Source organism: Aplidium turbinatum, chromosome 4 (assembly GCF_918807975.1).
Source record: "Aplidium turbinatum chromosome 4, kaAplTurb1.1, whole genome shotgun sequence".
Classification (NCBI taxonomy): Eukaryota; Metazoa; Chordata; class Ascidiacea; order Aplousobranchia; family Polyclinidae; genus Aplidium; species Aplidium turbinatum.
The window spans coordinates 25,832,095-25,854,369 of NC_137475.1; the positions used below are offsets into that span (position 1 = coordinate 25,832,095).

General features: G+C 38.7%; 1 protein-coding gene across 1 annotated transcript in view; it reads right to left on the reverse strand.

The window, feature by feature from the left end:
* LOC145768259 (glycogen phosphorylase, muscle form-like) overlaps positions 1–22,275 on the reverse strand; it is a 50,176-nt gene that overhangs the window by 19,049 nt on the left and 8,852 nt on the right. Inside the window, exons 4-13 of the mRNA XM_082579741.1 lie at positions 22,078–22,214; positions 19,959–20,111; positions 19,672–19,783; positions 17,663–17,745; positions 11,218–11,361; positions 10,780–11,019; positions 4,894–5,057; positions 3,493–3,622; positions 2,233–2,334; positions 1,994–2,074 (exon numbers count right to left, since the gene is read on the reverse strand). Of these exons, the coding sequence (XP_082435867.1) occupies positions 1,994–2,074; positions 2,233–2,334; positions 3,493–3,622; positions 4,894–5,057; positions 10,780–11,019; positions 11,218–11,361; positions 17,663–17,745; positions 19,672–19,783; positions 19,959–20,111; positions 22,078–22,214 (1,346 nt within the window). The remainder of the gene's footprint in view (positions 1–1,993; positions 2,075–2,232; positions 2,335–3,492; positions 3,623–4,893; positions 5,058–10,779; positions 11,020–11,217; positions 11,362–17,662; positions 17,746–19,671; positions 19,784–19,958; positions 20,112–22,077; positions 22,215–22,275) is intronic.

Genomic DNA, 22,275 nt, shown 5'->3' on the forward strand with positions numbered 1-22,275 from the left:
AAATAATTTGGATATATTCCTGATTCAATGGTCATGAAACTGAGCACTTTGGGTACAAGCTTGCTGTCCTAGGTAGCCTAACCATGCTCAATTTATAATAATTTTGCTTAACTACTGTTCTAGGTAAAGCCAAAATAACTTACTAAGACTCAGCAATTGCCTAATCTGCTACAGGTTAAACTTTCCCAGGCTACCCAATATCCCTGTATAACTACCAGCTTCAAACAGAGAATTGTCCAGACTCCAGCCTAAGCGAAGCAGACACCCGAGACTCAGAAAATCAACTTTCGAGCCAAAAACACGCATGACGTCACGTACAAACCAAGCGCAGCTGAGCAGAAAAAACGCTCAGGATCGATCTTTGTCACACGCTCATTTTGTGAAACTGAAGTAAAGCAACCGCAAGTGAGTGACACCAGGCGACAATAAAACAAACAAAAAATTCGCTTTGCTGCGGCGAAAATAACTGTAGTGGAACGCGCCTTAAGTCAGTTATGGAGCTTGCACAGTGGCGTGGCATGCGTAGGCTATATAGGTCGCCATGATCGTGACCCATATCTGGAAGAAAAGGATATCCAAACTTGCCAAAAGGTGCAAAAACGCATTAGTAACAAGACTTTTCTGCCGACAAAAATCATATCTGAAGTGAATATCAGATAGCAAAAATATGGGTGGAACGGCTGACCATTGTTCCGATAGTCCAACCCTACACTAAACTCAACGCAACAATTTAGGATAGGAATCTGCTACCGTATGCTGTTTTAGTCATGGCTAAAAAATCATTGGCGCAAGATATGTGCAACTTCAAGCAGTACACTCCACTCTTCTATTTCTTGCATGACATTTGCAATTTAAAAGAAAAGTTGCCATTAGAGATTTTGTTGCAAAACATAAGAATAATCTTGGAGAAAGCAGAGACATAGACGGCAATGACAAGCTGCAAATAGCAACAGCTAAAATACTCCAAAGTATTATACTTTAAGATATGCAGTCGTTTCTAGTGCAGAAAAGATTTTAGACAATGGGACGAAGGCTTCAGTTGCTTTGACAATTCTACAGACGCTTCCAATATCTGTGGCAAGCACAGAGCGAATCTTTTCTACTTTAAACTTATCACAACGTTTGCAGCTCCACAATCCTTGGGGACACTTAATAGCTTAGCTACATTATCTATTTGGCATGATTATACTTTCGAGCTCAAAATGGCGGAATTGGTATCAAAATTTGCGAATAAAAAAACAAGAAAAATGTGATTTAGACGAAATTGTATCAATGTATAAGTAGCGCACTTTTTAGTAAATTTGAATTAGCATTTAATTTTTAAATGTACACATCACTGTGCATAATTTAGTAAGAAACAATGTGAATTAAAACTTTTATTTTTCGCTTATTAAAGTGAAATGTGTGGTGCAACGGGGAGAAACGATTGAAGCTTGCCGAGGGTGCAAACTCTTGCGCAGGCCTTGCTAATGTAATAATAATTTTAACACTTCTGAGGTCAGTTTTCTGGGATATATGCAAAAACAGCAAGCACAGTAGTTTGACCTGATAAGAAGTATGAACGCTGAACTGTTAGCAACTCCATGTATTTTTTAAATATTTAAGATTACATTAAAGCATAATCCGCACTGCATCTGTCAAGATCACATTAACCTGTACGTTGATAAATACTGCGCCTATTAAAAACTTCATCATTTAACTCTGCCCTTGCCTCATTACCTTTCAATTTGCCGGTTTCAAATGATACTCAGACATCCAAAAGAAGACGTTCATTGCTTGCACGCAAATACTTTGAGCAATGACGTAATTATGCAGTTACAATGCATTTTATGTTGATATCAATGACATCATAGTTTAATGTGGCAGCAAAAACGTTTTCAAAAATCTTTACTACCACCTTCTTAACCCGAGTTAAACCTCTGGAAAATCTTGCTTGCAAAGTCATTAGATTCTGACAGCGGCCGCTCCGCACGAAGACGGTCAAGTTACTAACCTGTACATCAAACATAGATGATGGCAACACATTAACTCCCCATTCCTTCTTTATAAATTCGGTCAACTTCAACTTGTTGTCCTGTTCAAATGTGATCGGCGTTAACGATACGTTCTCAACAATTTAGCAAACAGTCACAAAGCTTCTCTTCAACGCATCTCCTACTGGCTATTGCCTATTGGTTGCGCAAACCATCGAATTTCACGACAAAAGAAATAAAGTAAGTCACGGTGAAAAACCTGCTTGACTTGTTGCACGTTTCTGATAAAAGTCGGGTCGTCCATCAAAGCTTCGAGTCGGCGCAATTGCTCCAGTTCTTTGGGCCACGACTCGCCTATGTGCTAAAAATAACAAATACGATGAATAAAAAGCAGTCGCGTGGTAACGCAATAAGGTAGAAGCTTGGCATGTCAGTTGGAAAAACAGATGAATAAAAAATAGACGCGCATGTGCGATTTTTTAGATCTTTTTCATTTGGTAAAGTCTGCCATAACCATCTAGCAATAATTTACAGATTTTAACATCACCATTTTTTTAGACCCAGATGGATTTTACTTTTAGGAAATTAGGCTAATGGTTAAAATTTAAAAAAAACCTTACTGACTTATCCAAAGCAGCTTGCGTTCTTAAGGATTATTATGCAAATATGCAACAGTAGTTCTTAACCTCTGGCAGCCTATGCGTACCACTAATTATTGACTAGTGGAACGCGAACGCCTTCCAGGTCATAGGTCGAATACCTTCCGTTTTTTACCACAACAACTGTTTTCAACAAAGTTATAAACTTCATCAAAACGCTAGCTTAAAATCGGCCTCTTCAGTTGTTTAAGCTCTTTTGTGAGCGTATTGGCTTTAATTTCACAGGTGCGCTGAATCCCTTTATGTAGAACAAGACTTAGCATCACTGCTAATTGAAAGACAGAGGCTTGTATTTTCAGAGAGAAAAACTGCAATTCTTAACATTTGGAGGGCGAGAATTTCGTTGCCAGATTGACTTTCCTGCCAGAAAATTTTGTCAACCGAATTCGCTTACATCAGGTATTTCAAAGACAAAACTGTGCTACATTGGAGAGAAAATCTGTAAACATATCTCTGGATGTTGAATCTCTGTTGAAGGCCATGGGGAGCAAGCGCGCTACAGAATTTTAAAAACTCCTGACTATCCTTAACAGCTATAATTTTTTCCTGAAAGTAGTCCATTATGCCCCACTGCTCAAAGCTGAGTTAATGAATTTCTTTCCAGATAGAAAATCCCGTGGTTTAAACATCTGCAATCCATACAACTTTGTTCCAGCCGACCTGTTTGTCGAAACAAGGGAAAGATTAGATACCCAAGCTAGCCAAAAATGGCCAAATGTACGAAGATTGTCATGATTTTCTAGCATTGTATGCATTCTTGTACTCAAGGACTATTTACTTATTGTCCTGCTGACCAACGCAGCGGTCCTCGGAAGGCCGTGTCGATTCAAAGTCGCAATTGCTAGGCAAACACCACTCACATTGGCGATGAGACCGGCCAGTCCAGGATTGCACAGGAGGAGCCACCTCCGAGGAGTAATCCCGTTTGTCTTGTTCTGAAACTTGTTCTTCTCTCCCATCTTCTCGGATAATTCCACAAAATCCAGAAAGCTAAATGCAAAAATAGTGAGAAACAAACGCATGAGTACATCAAAAATTGATGAAAACCGAGCTTGGAGGTGGCGGGGTTTGACTTAGGTTTCCTGCACTAGATGATAGTTGATTCCATTGACACAACGTAAGTCGGATCATAAGCAAGCAACCAACTATTAGGTAGACAAAGAGAATTTTCATAAACATGCTTTTGGTGGATAAAAATGAAAGCGGCTAAAATTATACAAACTCATTTATTCATGGCATCTTACACAATGATCTTCAATGGATTTTTCTTAATTGGTAAAAGATTTTCTTAACGTTTAAACAAGAAAAATGGACAGCGACAGATATCTCGGTCTGGGACTATTCGGAGATATCCTAATTCGGAGACAACCGATTCGGTGATTTCTTGAAAAGCCAGCGACGGCTTCTGTTATTTAGAGAATTTGGAGGGACCAGTTAGGTAGGCGGTTTTATGTTTACCTTCCCATACCCATGCATACGAAACGGTTTATGTTGTATTTGTTGCCACACAAGTGTGAGGGCGAGCCTTGCATTTCGCATCATGCCTAGAACAACGCTAGTATTTCCTCAGACTGTCTGCACTATATTTCTCTAGCTGAAACATTTAGCCATCATGTAGAAAAACCTCACCTTTACGTTGCGTACTAATCGATTCCTCTGCCATGATAAAGTAACATCAACTGACAGTCTAACGGAGAAAGTAATCGTAGGAGTTCCAGCTCATGTGACGCCAAAACCCAGGTTTATTCTAAACTGCCACTAGATTTTAACTTAGTGGATTATAATCATGAAACGCTGTTTATAACTGTTTTTTTCCCTGAAACTTCAGTTGATTAATTCCTATTATTATCAAATTTCTTTGAATAAACAGATACCGCTGTGGGATTTTAGAAAACTTCCATCTCCGTGCAGACAATTGTAACGCTGTTATTTATTAATAATGTTATTTTATTAATAATATTAATGCTGTGTGGCAGCTGTTTTTTTCGCCTAAGCTTTCCGATCATTTGTCCAAAATCTCCGAACTGGAGTTTCCGAATTGGGCCATTCCGTAGATATCTAGGGTACTTTTTTCAGCAACTTCACATAAATTATCAACAAATTAAATCACCAAAATCGACAAGAGTAGGAAAAAATAACAGAGAAAAAATCTTGGAGAACAGGAATTCAGGAAGATTGGACGAATATAAATCATCATCTGGAAATTTTGTCCTGCAGTAAAAATTGGATGTTGGAAACTGCAGCAATGCAAAGGGACTCACATCGAATCTTTGATGATCTGAGAGTGAATAACAGCCACTCCATTGACCGCATGCGACCCCACAATGCAAAGATGAGCCATGTTGATCTTTTTCTCCCCATCCTCTTCTACCAGAGACATTCTCCGAAGTCGGTCAACATCCCCAGGAAAGTGCTTCTCCACATTCTGGAAATTCAAAATGGAGTACCCGACATGACTACATGCTTCTCTTGATCAAGAAAACAGCGAAATGCAGAAGCAGTAGTTGTAGGGTCAAAATAGGAGATAAATGGGCTAACCTGGAAACAATTGCAAGAAAACATTTTATTGGTTTTTCCTTTGGCTTAACCTCAACAGAACAACATATTAAAAGTTTACCAAGATTTGAGCATCACAAAGTTTGAAATCTGACGTCACAAAAAGTGGTTTATTTTCGGTAAAAAATCTTTCTAGACTGCCAAATTTGTGAACTAACATAGCTGTTTTAGCCATAATTTGTCGATAACGAATTCATAAAATAAGTGTCTAGTGTTGTTATTTTTCCATTATATAAATAGACTTTGCTTGTGCTGCAATTGATATTATGACGTCATTATTATGTCATCATGCCTGTAAGATATAACCGCCTCTGAGCAAACAGCTTCACTTGGCGATTGTTACGACATAGAGCGTTGCACAATATCTTCTCCGCTGTGACTGGTTGCCGTATCTGAAGTCCAAATTGCTTTCGCATTATGGAGATTCTGTATTTGTGGCTGAGAGTGAATGGTTACAAAACATTGTAACTTTTCGGGAAAAAACTAGCAAAATTCTACGTGCCAATTTCAAAATGCCAAACAAGGATGACGAAGTTTCCCAAAAAACAGCAATAATCGCGACGGCTGCCCAATTAATCAAAAGTGATATTAAGACTCTAGTCACACCCATCTTGTACGAGTATCCGAAGATCACAGACTTACAAATCAAGTCAACTCTCGAATAGGTTTCCCAAGGCTTGCAATATATACTCCAGAAACTTCTATTGGGAAAAAAACATGCGCTAGAAGCAGACAAGTATTGGCCACTCAATAATTCAAAAAGTTCGCCCAAGAACAGTCGTAGCTCCTTTAGTTTACAGCTGGGACTTTCTGTACAGATGCACCAGCATTATCACTCCAGGTTCCTCATTGACAGCCTATCTGCCATAGGTTATTGCTCTTATCTTATTCTGAAGTCCAACGCTTTGAGAAAAATGCAGCATCCGCAGTTGCTCCGGCTGTCCTTGGTGGACAGGCGACCATAGGAGATACAATGCTTCTGTTTGGTGCTGACAATGTTGACCACAACATAGTGACTTTAGAGGGGAAGGGAAAGTTCCATGGTAGGGAAATGATTGCTGCTGTTACCCCTGGCAGGCAGGTCTGCTACACGATTGGTAGACAAAAATTGTGTGATCTCAAAGTCATATATGAGATAAAAGTCCCAATTAAAGACTACCATTTCGCCAAGTAGCCTACCCAAGTACGCACGCAGTAACATCAAGTTCAGAACGTTACCAAATCTGCATGATGCTGACCGCAGAAGTGATTTGCTTTGGGAGTTGTCACTCAAATTTAAAGTAAGGGTTCCGAACTGGCAAGGAATGATGAACATCCAGATCAAACGTATGTTCTCTTCCTACCAATGATCGATATGTAGCCTAACCGTCGACAAATGTATTCTATCCACACGTGACTTCATCTGCTAGCTCGCAACAAGGCATAACATTCCACCTGTTATAACTTTTGATAAGCCATTGTTTTGGAAGGCTTCTGAAATTTTTAATGAAGTTAAAGACTCTAGTCTACTAAAAGATATTGTCTTGTTACTTTGTACTTATGACAACAGAATGGTAGTATTCTGGAGTACTAGCAGCTCAAAGTTGCAAGTTTACTGCTTAAGTAGTATTCAGAAGGAAGGTAGCGTAAAATGGCTGCTGGAGGCTGTGAAGAAGGAATGAGAAATGTTTTGCCCTTGAATAAGGAAGTTATTTGGCATTTTGAATATCTGAGAGCCAAATTGACTGTAATTAATATGAAATTTGAAAAGAAACTCCCAGGATTTAAAGACATAAAAGAGCAGTTACTACTTACTAGAAGACATCGTAGGCGTGTTGATTAAGTCTGGTCTGCCAATTTTGAGTAAGAACCGAATACAAACCAAATTAAAAGATCTGCTAGGAAAATGGAAATTATCTTTAAAGAGGGGAAAATAGAAAACTAGCAGTCATGAGGAAGAATGGCTAAGCAAGTTATTCGATATTTGCAAATGTAAATGCAGTCATGAGCAGGAGTTGAAATTTTTTAAAAGGCAAAGTTCTGTGCGCATATGCATTTGAAGATCGTATTCCAGCGACAGAGGTTGATTTTTTGTTAGATCAGAGAAGTGATAGAAAGAAGATGATAGGATGAAGTCTGGATAATAAATTTTCAAAACGAGCGACGGAAAAAGCTAAAAAAATGAGGAAAAAAGTGGATACTGATTCACCCTCTACCTCTGCTTCCGCCAGTAGAGCTGTCGCTGCAAATTTACCATGCATTACTGCTACAAAGCTAAGAGAGCGAAAAATAATGGAAGTTGAGAATGAGACCCATTTGGCTAACTTGGAAAGTTCCGACGAAGACGAAACTGATTCAACTTTTTTGCTAAAACCGATCACAGGTGGGAGCCAGTCCGCAAAACTCAAGACCCTGAAAGTGAGTAGTGAAAGGTTGCATACTGGCAGACCGCCGAATGATAAGCATCCGTCAGCAATCCGATCAACTCTTGTGCTGTAGAGGTGCTGAAATCGCTGCTTCACCATCGACGATATTCCGTCAACGTGAAAAGGTTCGCATGATGGCATTGCAGAAAGTTGAAGTGCAGCTATATGTGTATGCAAATTTTTGCAACTTTGCTACGATGGTCGTGTGGTTAACCGCTCGGATCGATATGTTTCCTTGGCCAGCTTGTCGATGAGAAGCGTAGCAAGGCGGAAGCATTGATCACAGTTAAACCTTTTTCCTCCGGTACATCTGTCACAAGTGAAATTTTGTACAATACCATCACACAAGATGCTTGCGAAAGTATTTTGCCTAATATTTATTCAGTGATGGCAGACACTACGGCGGTCAATACTGGTAAAAACTCGGGCGTTAACAAACGGTTAAAAGATTTCTTTGATGAAAACAAGGAACACTCCGTCCACACTTTAGAATGCTTGTTTCATGTAAATGAAATTTACCTCACCCATGTGATATCATTGATTGAAGGAAGGACGAAAGCTCCGGCAATGATGCAGGACGGTGCCTTGCTCAACAAAATCAGAAGTATTAAAAAACCAACACTCAGCGATATCCTTTCACATCATATGCTGAGAACGGTTCCTATCACGAATATCGTTGCAGTGCATCTCAAAGGTACAATCGAATGGTTTGCTGAACAAAAGGAAGTTACCACAGAACAAAACGACAATTTTAGGAGCAATCAGATGTGCATGCTGGTGTTGGTTTGTTCCACATTTATGACATTTATGGATGTACCACACAATTTGAAGCATCTTTTGATTTATAAACAAGAAACCATATGCAACTCCAGATGGATAACGACTGCCAATGGCTATTTTCGCTTGTTTCTTTTTCAATTTGACAAGCTTTCTACAGAAGACAAGTCAAAACTGATCAAGTTATCGTCCTACATCGTGTCTGTTTACGTTCCTTCATTTATAATGATTCATTTAAAACCAAAGGCAGGTGATGGACCATTCATTACTTTGTTTCAGCGAGATTTGCGTCTAGCACACCGGGACATTGAAGAAGAGGTGGTTGATGTAGTTTACAGATATTTCGTGGAACATGGTTCTCAGTAGCTGTATCCAGAAAACGTAATTTTGAGTCGTTTTTCGGAATCTCCACCGCTTCCCCTGGAAATTGTGTAAATCCCTACTTCGCTTACAGCAACTGTTGATATTCGAAATCTGTTGAAGAGCCGAGCAGCGAGATTGAAGAATTTTTTCACGGTTCAAAGTCAATTTGCAACATGCGTCATGTGCGCCCATGTACTTCCATCTTTCTGGAGGTCGATTGATAATAATAATCGTTCCACTGAGCGACGAATCGGAGCTCAAAAATGTTATAAGAGAGCGAATTAGTGATGAAAGCAACCGCCTTGCGGATTTGCGACTTTGTGTGCAACATGGAATGATAGTGCTTATTATAGTAGCTTTGTTTGCTGTTAAAGAGTTATTTTGTTATTAGAACGATCAGTTAATATAAGCAATCAGCATGAGAAAAATGGGAACGTCGAGAAATGTAAGCCGGTTTTGCAAAACCTCGTTCAGATATATTGCAAGATTAACTGTAGACATCATTAGCAAGTTTAACAGTATTGATTTCGTAACAATATTAATTTATTTTTGCAATTTCTCAGCTTTGCATTACGTATACAATTGCTAAGTTTGCAACTGAACAGTTACCTTGAGACCATTAAAGAAGGTTTTGCGACCGTGCCATATTTTAAACTTGTTGTTCTGCTTTGGTATCATGCAGGTTATAACATCCGCGTTTTGTCGCTTCTACCTTTTTCTAGACCTCTGCTATGTTTGGCATATATTTTTTTTTCGTTGTGATGGTCGGAAATTAATACAAATTAAACTGAAAGAAATATTACGAAAAAGTACTTATTTAGGAGCAAAACAAGTAGGCTACAGTGCATCATTAGTTGTAAAAAACGTTTTTTCGATATAATTCGTTTTGCGGGGAAGATACAGCAATGAAGTCTCTTCGGAAGGTTTAGGAAAGCGACCCTTCTGCACATTTTGACACCAATTTCGTCTCTCTACAATGTTCCGTTACCGAATTACCGGAAACCCCCTATTTTTAGCCCCACACGAGCTTCGACCACGCGGTGCCACATCTAAATGACGTCATAATGGAATAAAAATTACATTTTTCAAATCAGTGTCCAAAATCCCATCATACGCAAACCCGAATGTTTTTAATTTCGAAAGTGTGGAAAAAATGGAACACCCTAGTACAGTGCTTCCAAAACGGTGGGTCGCGACCCATTGGTGGGTCGCGAAGCTATTTCAGGTGGGTCGCGAAGCATTTCTAAATGTTACTGAGTGTTAAAATTTTGTAAAAAATGCCGACATTACTATGGATCTCACAAGCCGTAGTTTGGTCTTGAACAGTACTGTGCCTCGGCCATCGCTACTCTTATCTTCACTTCGTTTGTTGACTTTCCATTTTCATGAATTGTGCACCCTGTTTTCTATTAGATCGGGAAATTATTGCATTATTATTACGTAACAATTATGCAACAATGTAACAAAAATGTAGCAATTAGATGTGTTGTGTCGCATTAACTATTTCAGTACGTACGCCAGTAGTAAAGATGCCATAATAAAGATGTCATATCTCATTGTGGGTCGCACAATAAAACTTACATTAAAAGTGGGTCGCAAACTGAAAAAGGTTGGGAAGCACTGCCCTTGTATACAGTATATACGAGTATTTCGGTAAAATGGCGGCCATCTTGAAGTATGCAATAATTAGACCCTTTGCGACGCTCGAACTTTGGTAAACTTTTAATATGTTGTTCTCAGAACCGAAAAGTATTGGAAAACACCATAAAACGTTTTCTTGCAATTTTTTCCGGGTTGGTCAGCAGAATGACCCTACTATAGCTGAGGCGTATACATATTAGATGGCTCCATCACCAAGGATAATCTCCTGAAGACGCACACAATCACTTACGGTAAACCCTCAGCGCAGTGTTCATTGCATGCCTTTGGAGTGGCACTAAAAACACCCAATCGCATAACTTTTAAGGACTAAGTTAAACTACTTACGAAGCAACTGCGGTACGTGCCCCACACAACTGAAGGCATCATTGAATCCAAACGTCATACCTGCAGGTGCTTATGATTGATGATGTATATGATTTCAAGATGACGTGGCAGCATTGTCGCGAGTAGCTGAACTGGCCATCTCTCCAGTGCCTCTGGGAGCACGGTGTGGTTGGTGTAAGCGCATGTGTTTGTGACAATCTTCCAAGCGCAATCCCATGACATCTCTTCCACGTCTACAAGCAGTCGCATCAGTTCGGGGATCGCTAGGGCAGGATGAGTGTCATTCAACTGGATAGCCACCTGCCATTCAAACAGTTACATATTGATCACAACGAAGATCGTTGTGGATTACACACAACAATTTTCAAAGTCCTAAAATTATGACCATTGGCAACATACTAAACAGTGGAAATAATCTCTCAAACACTGCTGCATGACTTTATACTTTGCAGAAGTAAGTCATTAATTTCAGAAGCAACTTCACGCAAAAACACTGACCTTTTCGGGAAAAGAATCAAATGAGGTCCGAATGGGATCGCGGCATCCAAACGTGGAAGATTTGAACCTCCTAATTATGTCTTGAAGAGTGGCACACACAACGAAGTACTCCTGCTTCAGACGCAGTTCCTTTCCGTCGAAGAACTGCAAAATTGATGACATTTCATCCGCAATTGCTGCTATCCTAGCGTGAGCCACAAACCGTGGATGACGTCACGTCCGATCGGCAGCCATTTTCAAATAAACATAATAGAGCTTTTGTGGAGAGTTTGTCTTATTGAACCACAGGCATATGAAGCCAAGCAAATTAATCGGAGTGATGTCGAAAACGTTCGAAATTTGTTCAATGTAGTTTTTTTGTTTTCTGTAAATGTTGTAATAAACTAAAATATGTTAATTCTGATTAAGTTACTTGGCTTCGTATGCCTGTGGTTCAACAAAGAAACATAAGTTGCAACTTCCCTTGAAACATTGCTCTTTAGTAAATCATTCTTTTATGACGTCATATAATCCAGATTGCAGCGATCGCTACATCTATAAGCTAAGATTGTGTAAGCTCTACTGAGTCTACCCACGAATTAGGGGATATCCGAAACTTCTATATATCTCAATACTCTTTTCTTGGTGAGTAATAGAATTGTAATTCTACAGAATCTACACAGTATTATCAGTTCTTTAAAAAATACTTTATTGCTGGTCACTGGTCAGCCAACCGCCAGCAACTTATTTAGTTATGGGAATAAATTGTGAACCATTACCTCTTCGATGGATCACCATGGACCCTTAGGGGGTTCATTGGCTCTTAGGGGTCCTTACATTCTCAGTTGAGAACACCTGCTCTAACACATGGTTGACTTTGGAAAGATAGATGACGCCGTTACAGAAATACCAAATGCCAATCAATCAAATCATTTATTGAATAATTCTACTTTGGAGACTGTTTGCAGAAATCTTTGAAGAACTGAAGAGTGGTGTAGCATTTCAAGCAAATAAACAATTAATCACATCAAATTCTGAACAACAGCCAATTTCTTCGACTTCACAAAAAATACAATTCACGACTTCCTGCAACTCAACTTCACAATTTTACAACTTTTTTCACGATTTCTATAACTCGGACTACTTCGACAACTAACAACAACTCATAGAGATTAAGTGAAAAATACGCGGCTACTTATAACAGTTTCATTTGACTAGAATCACACAATTCACAAATGTTACGTTTTTTTGCAAGTTTATGTTTTTTTTTCTAAGTTTTTCTTTTCTAAGGGAAATATTTTCAGACTTGGTCCACCATTTTTGCAATGACATCCGGCTTTTGAAATTATGTCAAATTTGCTTGAAAAACTGAACAAATTTAATATGTCCCTCCTACGAGAAAGCGTTAATGTTTTACATTGAAATCTAAAATTGATGCGTTTATCAAACAATTAAACATCTGTAAACAAAAGGTTCTAAATGATTTATTAAAAAAGCATTCATTTACTGAAGAGTTTTTGGCTAACAATGATGAGAAATCAAGCGTAATTAACCCTCTGGTCATCGACCTTTTGTAAAATCTGTTGAATCAGTTTCAGAAGTATTTACCTCGAGAATTCGACGTCACCAAATTAGATTGGATTCAAAACCTATTTGCAATGCAAAAACAAAGTAAGGTAGGCTTAACAAGCACCTCTCTCTTAAATCTCTGAAGGAATTTGCTGATCTGTCTTTTGACTCTAAGTTGGGGCTTGAATTTTCTAACAAAAAGCTTCACAGTTTTGGGGTGAACATTAGAGTGGAATATTCATTATTACTTCACTCAGTAGTAACTGCACTCTTGCCGTTTGTATCAATGTATCTGTGTGAGTCATTGTTTTTAACGTTTACGCGTGGTTGACGTCAATCATAAGAAAATAGGCCTATCGTTCCAGCTTAAGCAACATTGAAAACGCCTTGAGATTAGCATTAATAAACATTGAGCTACGGCTGGACTTGCTTTGTGGCAGAAAGAAGTCGCACCCATGACCCATCACAGTTTTGTTTCCAGTAGGCTACGTGAAAAGTAGTAGGCTTCGAGTAGTAGACTTCGAGTACCGCTAATTGTTTTTAGTTTTTGTTCGAAGTTAGCTTTTCTGCAAGTATCACAAATGTAGCCTATATTTCACACTGTTTATCATTTTAATCGTGAGAGGTAGCAAAAAATTTTAGATTAAAAGGGGTCGCGAGCAAATAAGCTTGGGAAGCCCTGATGTAGTCAGTCGATTTTCTGTTTTTGTTGTCTGCGATAGTCAAGGGTTACTACGTGACAGGAGCTAAATAGAAAAACCCTTTCAAATCACAGGACCAAAAAAACAGAGCGATACGTACCAAACGTACGTTTCAAACCTCTCATTTCATAAAGTGGCAACAAACACTACCAAAAATAATTGTAATTCAACGTAAAAAGCAACCAATCGATGTAAATCAGTAAAAATACCACACCAAGGTTAGCTAGGTCAACTAGCCACTTATCGCAACAGCATACGGTTATCAGAACAAGCTACGACCCTCTCACTGATAAGCGACCCAACCAAGGTCAATAGCTACCATAAATCACGACGTGATTGCATCCGTGTATTGAATATGAAGTACTATAGAAAAAACGTAGCAAGAAGGTAAAACGGCTTTTCAATGTTAAGCAGCAAAAATATATTGTGTGAATATGTGAATTCTGGTTTCATCACTAGAACTTAGTACGCTGACAAATGTTGCAACAATTTTTTTTATTCCAGGCACGTTGCGTTTCTTTTTATGCTTGTCAACTTTAGTGTAATTTCTCTTGTGCACTGCACCCATCAACCACTTACGTGTTACATACAACGATGCCTTTCGTGTGTTGCATGGCTTACCCCGCTATGCTAGTGCTTGCACTATTTAAATTGAACAAAATATTTTGAGCTCTGATGTAGTACTTCACAAATCTCTTAACAATTTTTTATGTAGATGCTAATCTTTAAAAATTGTTACATGAACGTTTTCTGCAATTCTGACGCTCTTGTAAAATCGTCGTATTTCAATGGTGCCATTCGCAGTTGACTCGTTGACAATTCTCCGCAACATGATTAATCCTCTGTTAACTGGGATATTGTGATTTTTACTGGTATTGTTTGTTTTTGCATGTTTGGTAGTATACAAATATGGACCTATTGGTTTGATGCACATAAATAATAACAATCAATTAATCATATAGGCTATTAATATCCAAGGCAGCGGGCACTGCGCGCAATGCCGACGATCCAAACGGACTAGCGCGATTTGTCATCCACAACCAAAACCAAAAATTTTCTTACTCTTAACAAAACTGTGCAATATGACGAACTGACAAGGGACATAACGAAGTAAACTTTGAAAAAAAAAATGATTGTCAACTAAGTTATAAGAAACTATCATGTCACTGGATGAATACACGCAACATTATACCTGTATCCAAGAAAAAACAGGAGTTTAGTAGCAGTAATTTGCAAAGCGGAAAATAGTTGAGATTCTAACATACTTTTTACCTAGCTCCATCAGCCAATAGCGCATTGTAGCACGCCAGCGGACCATAGCAAATTGGTTGAGAAACACTGCCCTTTGATATAAAGTATGGAGCCAGCATAAAAATGCGTAAATTAACACTGTGTGTCTTGAAAGAGTTTAGGGCTGACTGTTGACACTGCGATGCCACAACAGGTAAACTAAGTATAGGCAATAGGCATGTCAAAATCGATTTTAGACGTAAAAATCGTTCCAGGAAAAAACATCAACTTTGCAAAATCACTCAAAACTGAAATGAAAGAAATCATGATCAAAATATCAATTTCACAAGATCTGAGCCAACGCAAATAATACTCACAACCAGGTTTTTTTTTAAGGTTTGGTTTGGGTGACCGCTAAGTAGTTTTAAGAGACCGCAAGTGTTTCATTTAAATACCAAAAAATAGCCATAACTACATACAATCAACGCAACATAAATGAATTATTCGACAAGGCACAGCATAAATGATTGTGACAGCGACCAAACAGCCTGCCCAACACGGCCGCCAAACAAGTTTTCTGCACAATCAAACAAAGTGTGCTTGTTGGCTTCTGCTTGTTATGTTTCCACACGTAAAAACTGATCATTATGCGCCATAAATCAGAAATAAACATTGACGAGTATCGAAGGTGCACTTCTTTTGTGAATAACTCTTTGATTTAGCTGTACCTCCACTTAGGCATATTCTTTTTTCCGGACGTGAACTATTGATCGCAGGATATATTCGTATTATCGACAAGACATAGCGAGAAACAACCATTACTTTTCTACTGTAGTTGCAAGTCCAAATTTTGGGAAACCGCTGGAGAAATTTAGGGGACCGTTTCGGTCCCCCAAAACACCTTAAAAAAAACACTGCTCACAACCATCACAAAATTCGACCTGATCACTTGCTCACGAATCTGCTAAAAAAGGTACTACGCAACGAAACATGGCTTTTTGTTTTTGGAATGACTAAACAATACGGTACCATTTGTTTGTTTTTGATGTACAGCAATTAAACGCGTTCCAATGGAGATGTAAAAGTCGTTTTACAATGGGACACTTTATCTTATCGGACACTTATCCGCCCCAATAGCTCAGTTGGTGAAGTGCCTGACTTTGCTCCGAAAAAAAAACAAAAAACAGCAAGGTCAAGCAGCCCTGGATCGACTCTCGGGGTGTGCTCTTGAGCAACGTATTTGATGACTGCCATTCATTCAGCAGCAACTAGTGCAAGGAATAATCCCCCGGCAATAACACTTCAACCAGTAGCGTAGCCAGGAATTTTGAAAGTTTTGTTTTGATGATCGACAGGCGAAGCCCGACGGCGTGTTTGACAAGGCGACAGCCAGCGGCGGGGGGTCTGGGGGCCTCCCCAAGAAAATTTTAAAAAATTACTTTGAATTTGGTGCATTCTGAGAGCATTTTCAACAAAAATGTCCGATGGCATAGCAAAAGGATAAGATGATGTTTTCTTAGGCATTTTTTGGTAATAGAGCTAAGTCGCTATGTTTTGTTATTGCTAATTCCTGGCAGAGATATTTGAATGTTTGGTATTGGCAAAACTCGCTCTTTTAATGCAGTTTCGTTTAAAATTACGCAAACTTTGTTTCAGAGACATAAAGACTGAAAGCATCATTTTCAATATCGTGACGTCACACGCGTGCCACACACTACGCCACTGACTTCAACAATCGGAAACTTCCTTACTGTCAATCTCGGTGACCGACCCTGCGAAACCGGTGCGTTCAAAGCCTGCGACAAGTCTGCGAAACCGCCAAGTTTAACTTCTAAAAAACCTTTCTCAGTCTTTCTCAGAATAAATATTCAATTTAATAACAAGTTCCTAAATAGAACATAACGAGAATGCACTGTGCAGCATCAATTTACCACACATGAATGCAATAAGTAAACTGGATATATTGCAAGCACCTTCCTGACGCGGTGCGGCTGGAAGATCTGAAATTCGAACTTGGCATATCTATTGGCTTGAAGAATACAGCCATTTAACATTCATGGAGATCGGAGACAGCACTCAAGAACGCATTGGCTTGACAGACGTTGCCTAGACAGTATCCGGGAAGATTTGCGGTCGGTACATCTTATCTTTATCGACCTAAGAACTGGGTGACATGGAAAAATGTCATAAAACTAAATCAATATCAGCTGACATTCAACCGTATACGAGAAACCTCAAACGGTAATTCATGGAAAGAAAGGGGAAATGCGTGTCCACCCGAAACAGTCGGCTGTTGGTTATCAGCTTAGGAGGTTAACAAAACAAACATCCATCTTCCTTGTGTCAAGCACAGATAGTGCGCAACGAATTGAACACACATGACATACGGGAGACAGCTAGTGCCACAAACGCGGAGTCTATACGACCAAACATCAACAACACAATGAGTGAATATAAAAACATGAGTAAACCAAACATACAATATGCACAATTGTAAAGTTTCCTGTATAGAGCTGACAATACATCTCACACCGCGGAATGGCCCGTTTTGGTGAGTCCGATTCGGTGAGTCCTATTCGGTGAGTTCCCTATTCGGTGAGTTCCCTATTCGGTGAGAGCCTTTTTCGGTGAGAGCCCTACTCGGTGATGATTTTTTTTTAGTACCGTAGCCTAATTATCATTGCCGTTTTAGGGTTAGGGGTTAAGGGTTACGAGTCAGGGTCTTATTTCAGCGTTTAGCGACGTTAAAATGATGTAAAAGCGGCAATGATAATTAGGCTAGGGTACCCGATAATTTTCAAAAAAAATTCAAAAATTCACCGAATTGGGAACTCTCCGAAAAAGCTCTCACCGAATAGCAGCAGACCCCTCACACCGTACCTAAACTGGTCAATAAATGCGATGCAATATTATGTGATTGTTGGGACGAAGCAATACAATGACTGATACTCATTAGTATTACTCACGTTATCATTCGGGTAGAGCACTCGGGATATGTTCTCGGCTAAGTTTCTGTCGCACACAGCTTGAATGTAATCACCGGTGTTGACTGAATTACAAAATGACAGTTAGTTTAGTTAATCATGCGCTCGGCTGGTACAATGCCACAGAATGATCTTGTGAGTTGGTTACAAATGGTTAGGCGCCCGACTTTGTGCGGAAAGAAGCCGCAAGATTTGCCAATTTCAGTATATATTTGTACAATTTTCTGGTAGAATTGCGGTTTAGAAGTTGCTAAAATAAGTAGGCGTAGCGTGCAAGTATTGGTAGGTTTCGTCTCTGTTAGCTGAAGGTAGTTCAATGAGCAGTTTGTAGCGTTTATTTCCTGTAACTTTGTATTTTTTTAGCTTTCTTAATATTCAAATTTAAAGAGCAGCTGAAAATCATGCTCGACATTCTCAAAGATGTGAAGAACTACACTTGCACATTTTTAGCAACGTGATTCTATCAAATTAAAGAAATTCAGCAAAAACTAGCAAATTGGAATTTATTTTTAATCCATTGAATTTCAAAGTTCGCTCAAATAAAAGTGATATTTGTTCTGCGTCACACACTTTGCTCAGGCTTTTCAAGATGCGTGAGACATAATCAAAATAAATCAATTTCAAGCTTTCAAGCCAAATTTATTCGAAAAAAAAAATGCACTGTGTTAAGACTCAAGAGCAATTACAGAAAAGCTTCTTTGAAGTGGTAACAACAAACTTTATCTTGTCAAAACAAAATGCTTAGTAATTTGTAACCAAAAAAGTAATTTAACAAAAGTAAGTTGTTTGGATTTCGAATCTATGACGACATTTTAAGTCAAGTTTTGTTAATAGCCTATTTGGTTTGAACAGGCTTCACATAAAAACTGCTTTCGCTTCTGAAAATATTTAAGGGGACCGTAAGAAAAGAAGTAACATTAGCCCACACATGTGTTAACCTATGATAAAATTATTAACACTTTCCTCTAAATTCTTAAAGTTCGTAGTCATGAAATGCATTGGTCTGTCTGGGCAATAGCACGGCACCCAACTGCGCGACAGCCATTGACGTGACAATCAATTGGTTCACTAATACATCAATATGAAAAGTAATCCGCTTTTCTCTTGCGTGGCACCATGATTGATCAACGCTCAACAGTCTCTCCATGCCTATTTTCGTACTATCCTGTTGCTTTGTTTAAAGTTTTGTTGAACTTGGAAATAAAAACGGGAACAAAATAAATCTCGCCAGTGGATGTCTCGCTATTGATCATCGCGGTATTGGAACAGCCACTGTATTGCATAAGTCTACACATGGCTAGCTGGTAATAGTTAGGTTATGGTTCTCTCCTACACAATATCAGTTTCCAATGTCAAAGAGCCAAAACGCCATCAACTTGTGATGACGTTTAGTACTTAGTAGGCAAACATCTGGAAAGCCTTAATCATTGCGCTGCAATAATTTTACGCTTTCATGGGCTTAGTTTGTTGCCATAAACAAAACCCCTGAAGTTTATTTTGCCTTTGCTTCATTTTCCTTTGGCTAAAATATATCGAATCAGATTCGATACTCTGGATTAGATATAATTATTCTAGAATAGATTTGAATCCTGAACTACTGTATTCGAAAATGCCAATCACTTAATACCTGCAAAGCAAAATTAATCAACATTCAAGTGGCAGGAAACAAATCTAGCAGTTGTCATTATAACATGTATAGCTTTGCACAAACGTTTAATAATGACTAGTTGACTACACATTGGATTTTATTTGTAAAATGCAACCAAAGTTAAGGAGCAGCAACAGTATTACCTTTAAAGCTACCAACTAATAATTACCCATTAACTACGGCTTCATTGAGAATATTTTCTAAACTTTGATGATATTAACCAAATAGATAGCTGCATCAATATATACACTACTTTACTAACCATCTGTGACTTTCTGATGATGTTAAATCATTATTAACGTAACTTGGTGATTATAACTTAGAGGATCAGTTCCATACTCACATACACCAAGATTGAACGAATTGGGTGACTTTGCTGAGTATAATCTGAGGGTGTTCACTGTGTTGTTGCCGTATCCAGGTGTAGGTGTGTCATATGGCATGGCGTATATAACCTATGTTGCATAAGACAAATGACAACAAAGAGTGTGACCTACAACAAACCCTTTCTCCTCCCCATAGCTGACATGCCACAAATAGCCTATTGTCGCAGAATTGTATGTTAAATTAATGTCTAAACAATGCAAGTCCATATGAAAAATACACACAATTTAGATTGTAGGCAATTACCTGGGTATTGACCCATGCGCAAGGCTTTGATGAGTCGCCATTATGTTTGGCATCATGCTTCACATTCCCATAGAAGTGCACAGGAACAGTATACTCAGGCCGGGCCTTCTCCCAGGCGTTACCGTATCGGAGCCAGTCGTCTGCTTCTTCAACCTGTTGGTACACTGACAATAAAGATAAAACCAAGCAACCACACGGCATTTATTTATGTTCACTTTAATGTATTATGTTAAATGCCGTGTGGTTGCTTGGTTTTATCTGTCTATGGTTGCAGAAAGTCACCTCTTTACCAAAATTGTATGACATCAGGAAGGAAACACAGAGAGAAATGGTAAGAAAGAAATGAGATATGCCAATAAAAATCTATTACTTTGACCCATGATACAAAAGAAGGCTCCGCAAGGGATACAAGCTGACGTACACACGTTAACGAAAAAAAGCAACTTCAAGACATGTAGCTCACAGATACTGAAAATAACGTAGCTTCTCCAATAATTTTGATAAGTAGTGAATCTTCCAGGAAAAATAAAGGCTATTATTTTTCTATGTGTGAAACACAGAATAGTCCAGTTTTTCATGATTTCATCAATACTGAAAACCTACATATAGGCCTACTCAAAGGTTTAGATGTTAATCAAGGTTGTTATCTTTTCTAGCAATAGTTGCAACGTTTATCTGATGAGTGCGAAAGTAAAAGCAGAAACATACGAGTTGTTTTATTGCTTCACTGACGTTTCGCGTATCATGACAATGAGCATGCTTAGAGCGAATAACATACAAAAAATTTTCGAAATGATATACAGTACTACAGTGCGATTAAAGGCAACAGAAAAAAGTGAAACATTATTTCAAACACTAGTGACCATGAGATGTGACCAGTCACTTTCTAGTTTCTACGTTGTATAACATAAAACTTTCACACAGTCAAGCACAAAGTTGAAAAGGTTGAAGCAAACCAAATGTTCGGGACGAAATTGAATTACGAGGATGCTTCCAACTGTTCCAAAATATGCATGAACCTTGTCCATGCACATAATAATGATTTAAATCAAATATAGTTACCACTATTTAAACCCTTGACAGCCTGTTTCACCTAAAAGGAGGATCAACAGAAGGTCCTTATTCAAATAGAATATATTTTTAATAATTCTATTTGAATTTGAATTATTTGACTGAATTCTATTTGAATAAGGACCTTCTGATCGGAATGGCCCGTTTCGGTGAGTCCGATCCCTTAACGGGGGATTTTTTCATTTTTTTTTAAATTATCGGGTACCGTAGCCTAATTATCATTGCCGTTTTAGGGTTAGGGGTTAGAGGTTAGGAACTCACCGAATCGGACTCACCGAATAGTAGCAGACCCCCTTCTGATGATCCTCCTTTCAGGTGAAACAGGCTGTCAAGGGTTTTTTAGATAGTGGTAACTATATTTGATTTAATTCGCTCTGCTTTGCTTTTTGCTTGGCATTGAGCACTTTCTGTAGTATTAATAGCTTTCATTGTTTAATAATGATTTATATTTCATTGTGTGATTTCCGTAGGACATTTAAATCGTTCCGGTTGAGTAATGAGAACATTGCTTGTTTTCACTCAATGTTAATGTAGCAACTTTCTGCTGTGGTGCGTTCTGAGTAATTTGATTCATTTTTGTTTTTGGCCCGTTTATTCTGTGATCTTCTTTGACCAATGACCATGTGCAAACAGAGAGCTGACTTTTCATTTTTCATATTTTTGACCATTCGGCGGTGTTTCCTAACCGAGAATTTACGCTACGTTTAGTCTGGCCAATACGTAATCCATCACCATCGCTGCACAAAATTTTGTTAACACCACATTTATTGTAAAATAGGGTTGGAATTTTGGGTAGTAACAAATTATCAGCGATGGTTCGAAACGACTTCATTGCGACTTTAACTCCGGCACGGTTCAGTGCTCCCCTTGTCGACTCAGAAACCCCCAGTACGAATGGAATGGTGGCGAGATGAAACTGCTATAAGTTATGCTTAAAGAAAATCGTTAGAGCAAAAGCAATTGGACTTGTGGTCCAATTACGCAGGGTTGACTGCAAAAATTGTAAAGTCACTTTGAATCAATCCCTCAACATTAACATGCACATTACCTGCCACCCTTCCCTGATCTTTTGGCTAAATATCCCGTATTCATAACGAATTCCATATCCGTAAGCCGCCAACCCTAGCGTCGCCATGGAGTCCAAAAAACAAGCTGCAAGTCTGCCCAGCCCACCATTACCCAGGCCTGAAATAATACCAGTATAAGCACGTACAGTCGTAAACGACAAACAAATCAATCACAACAC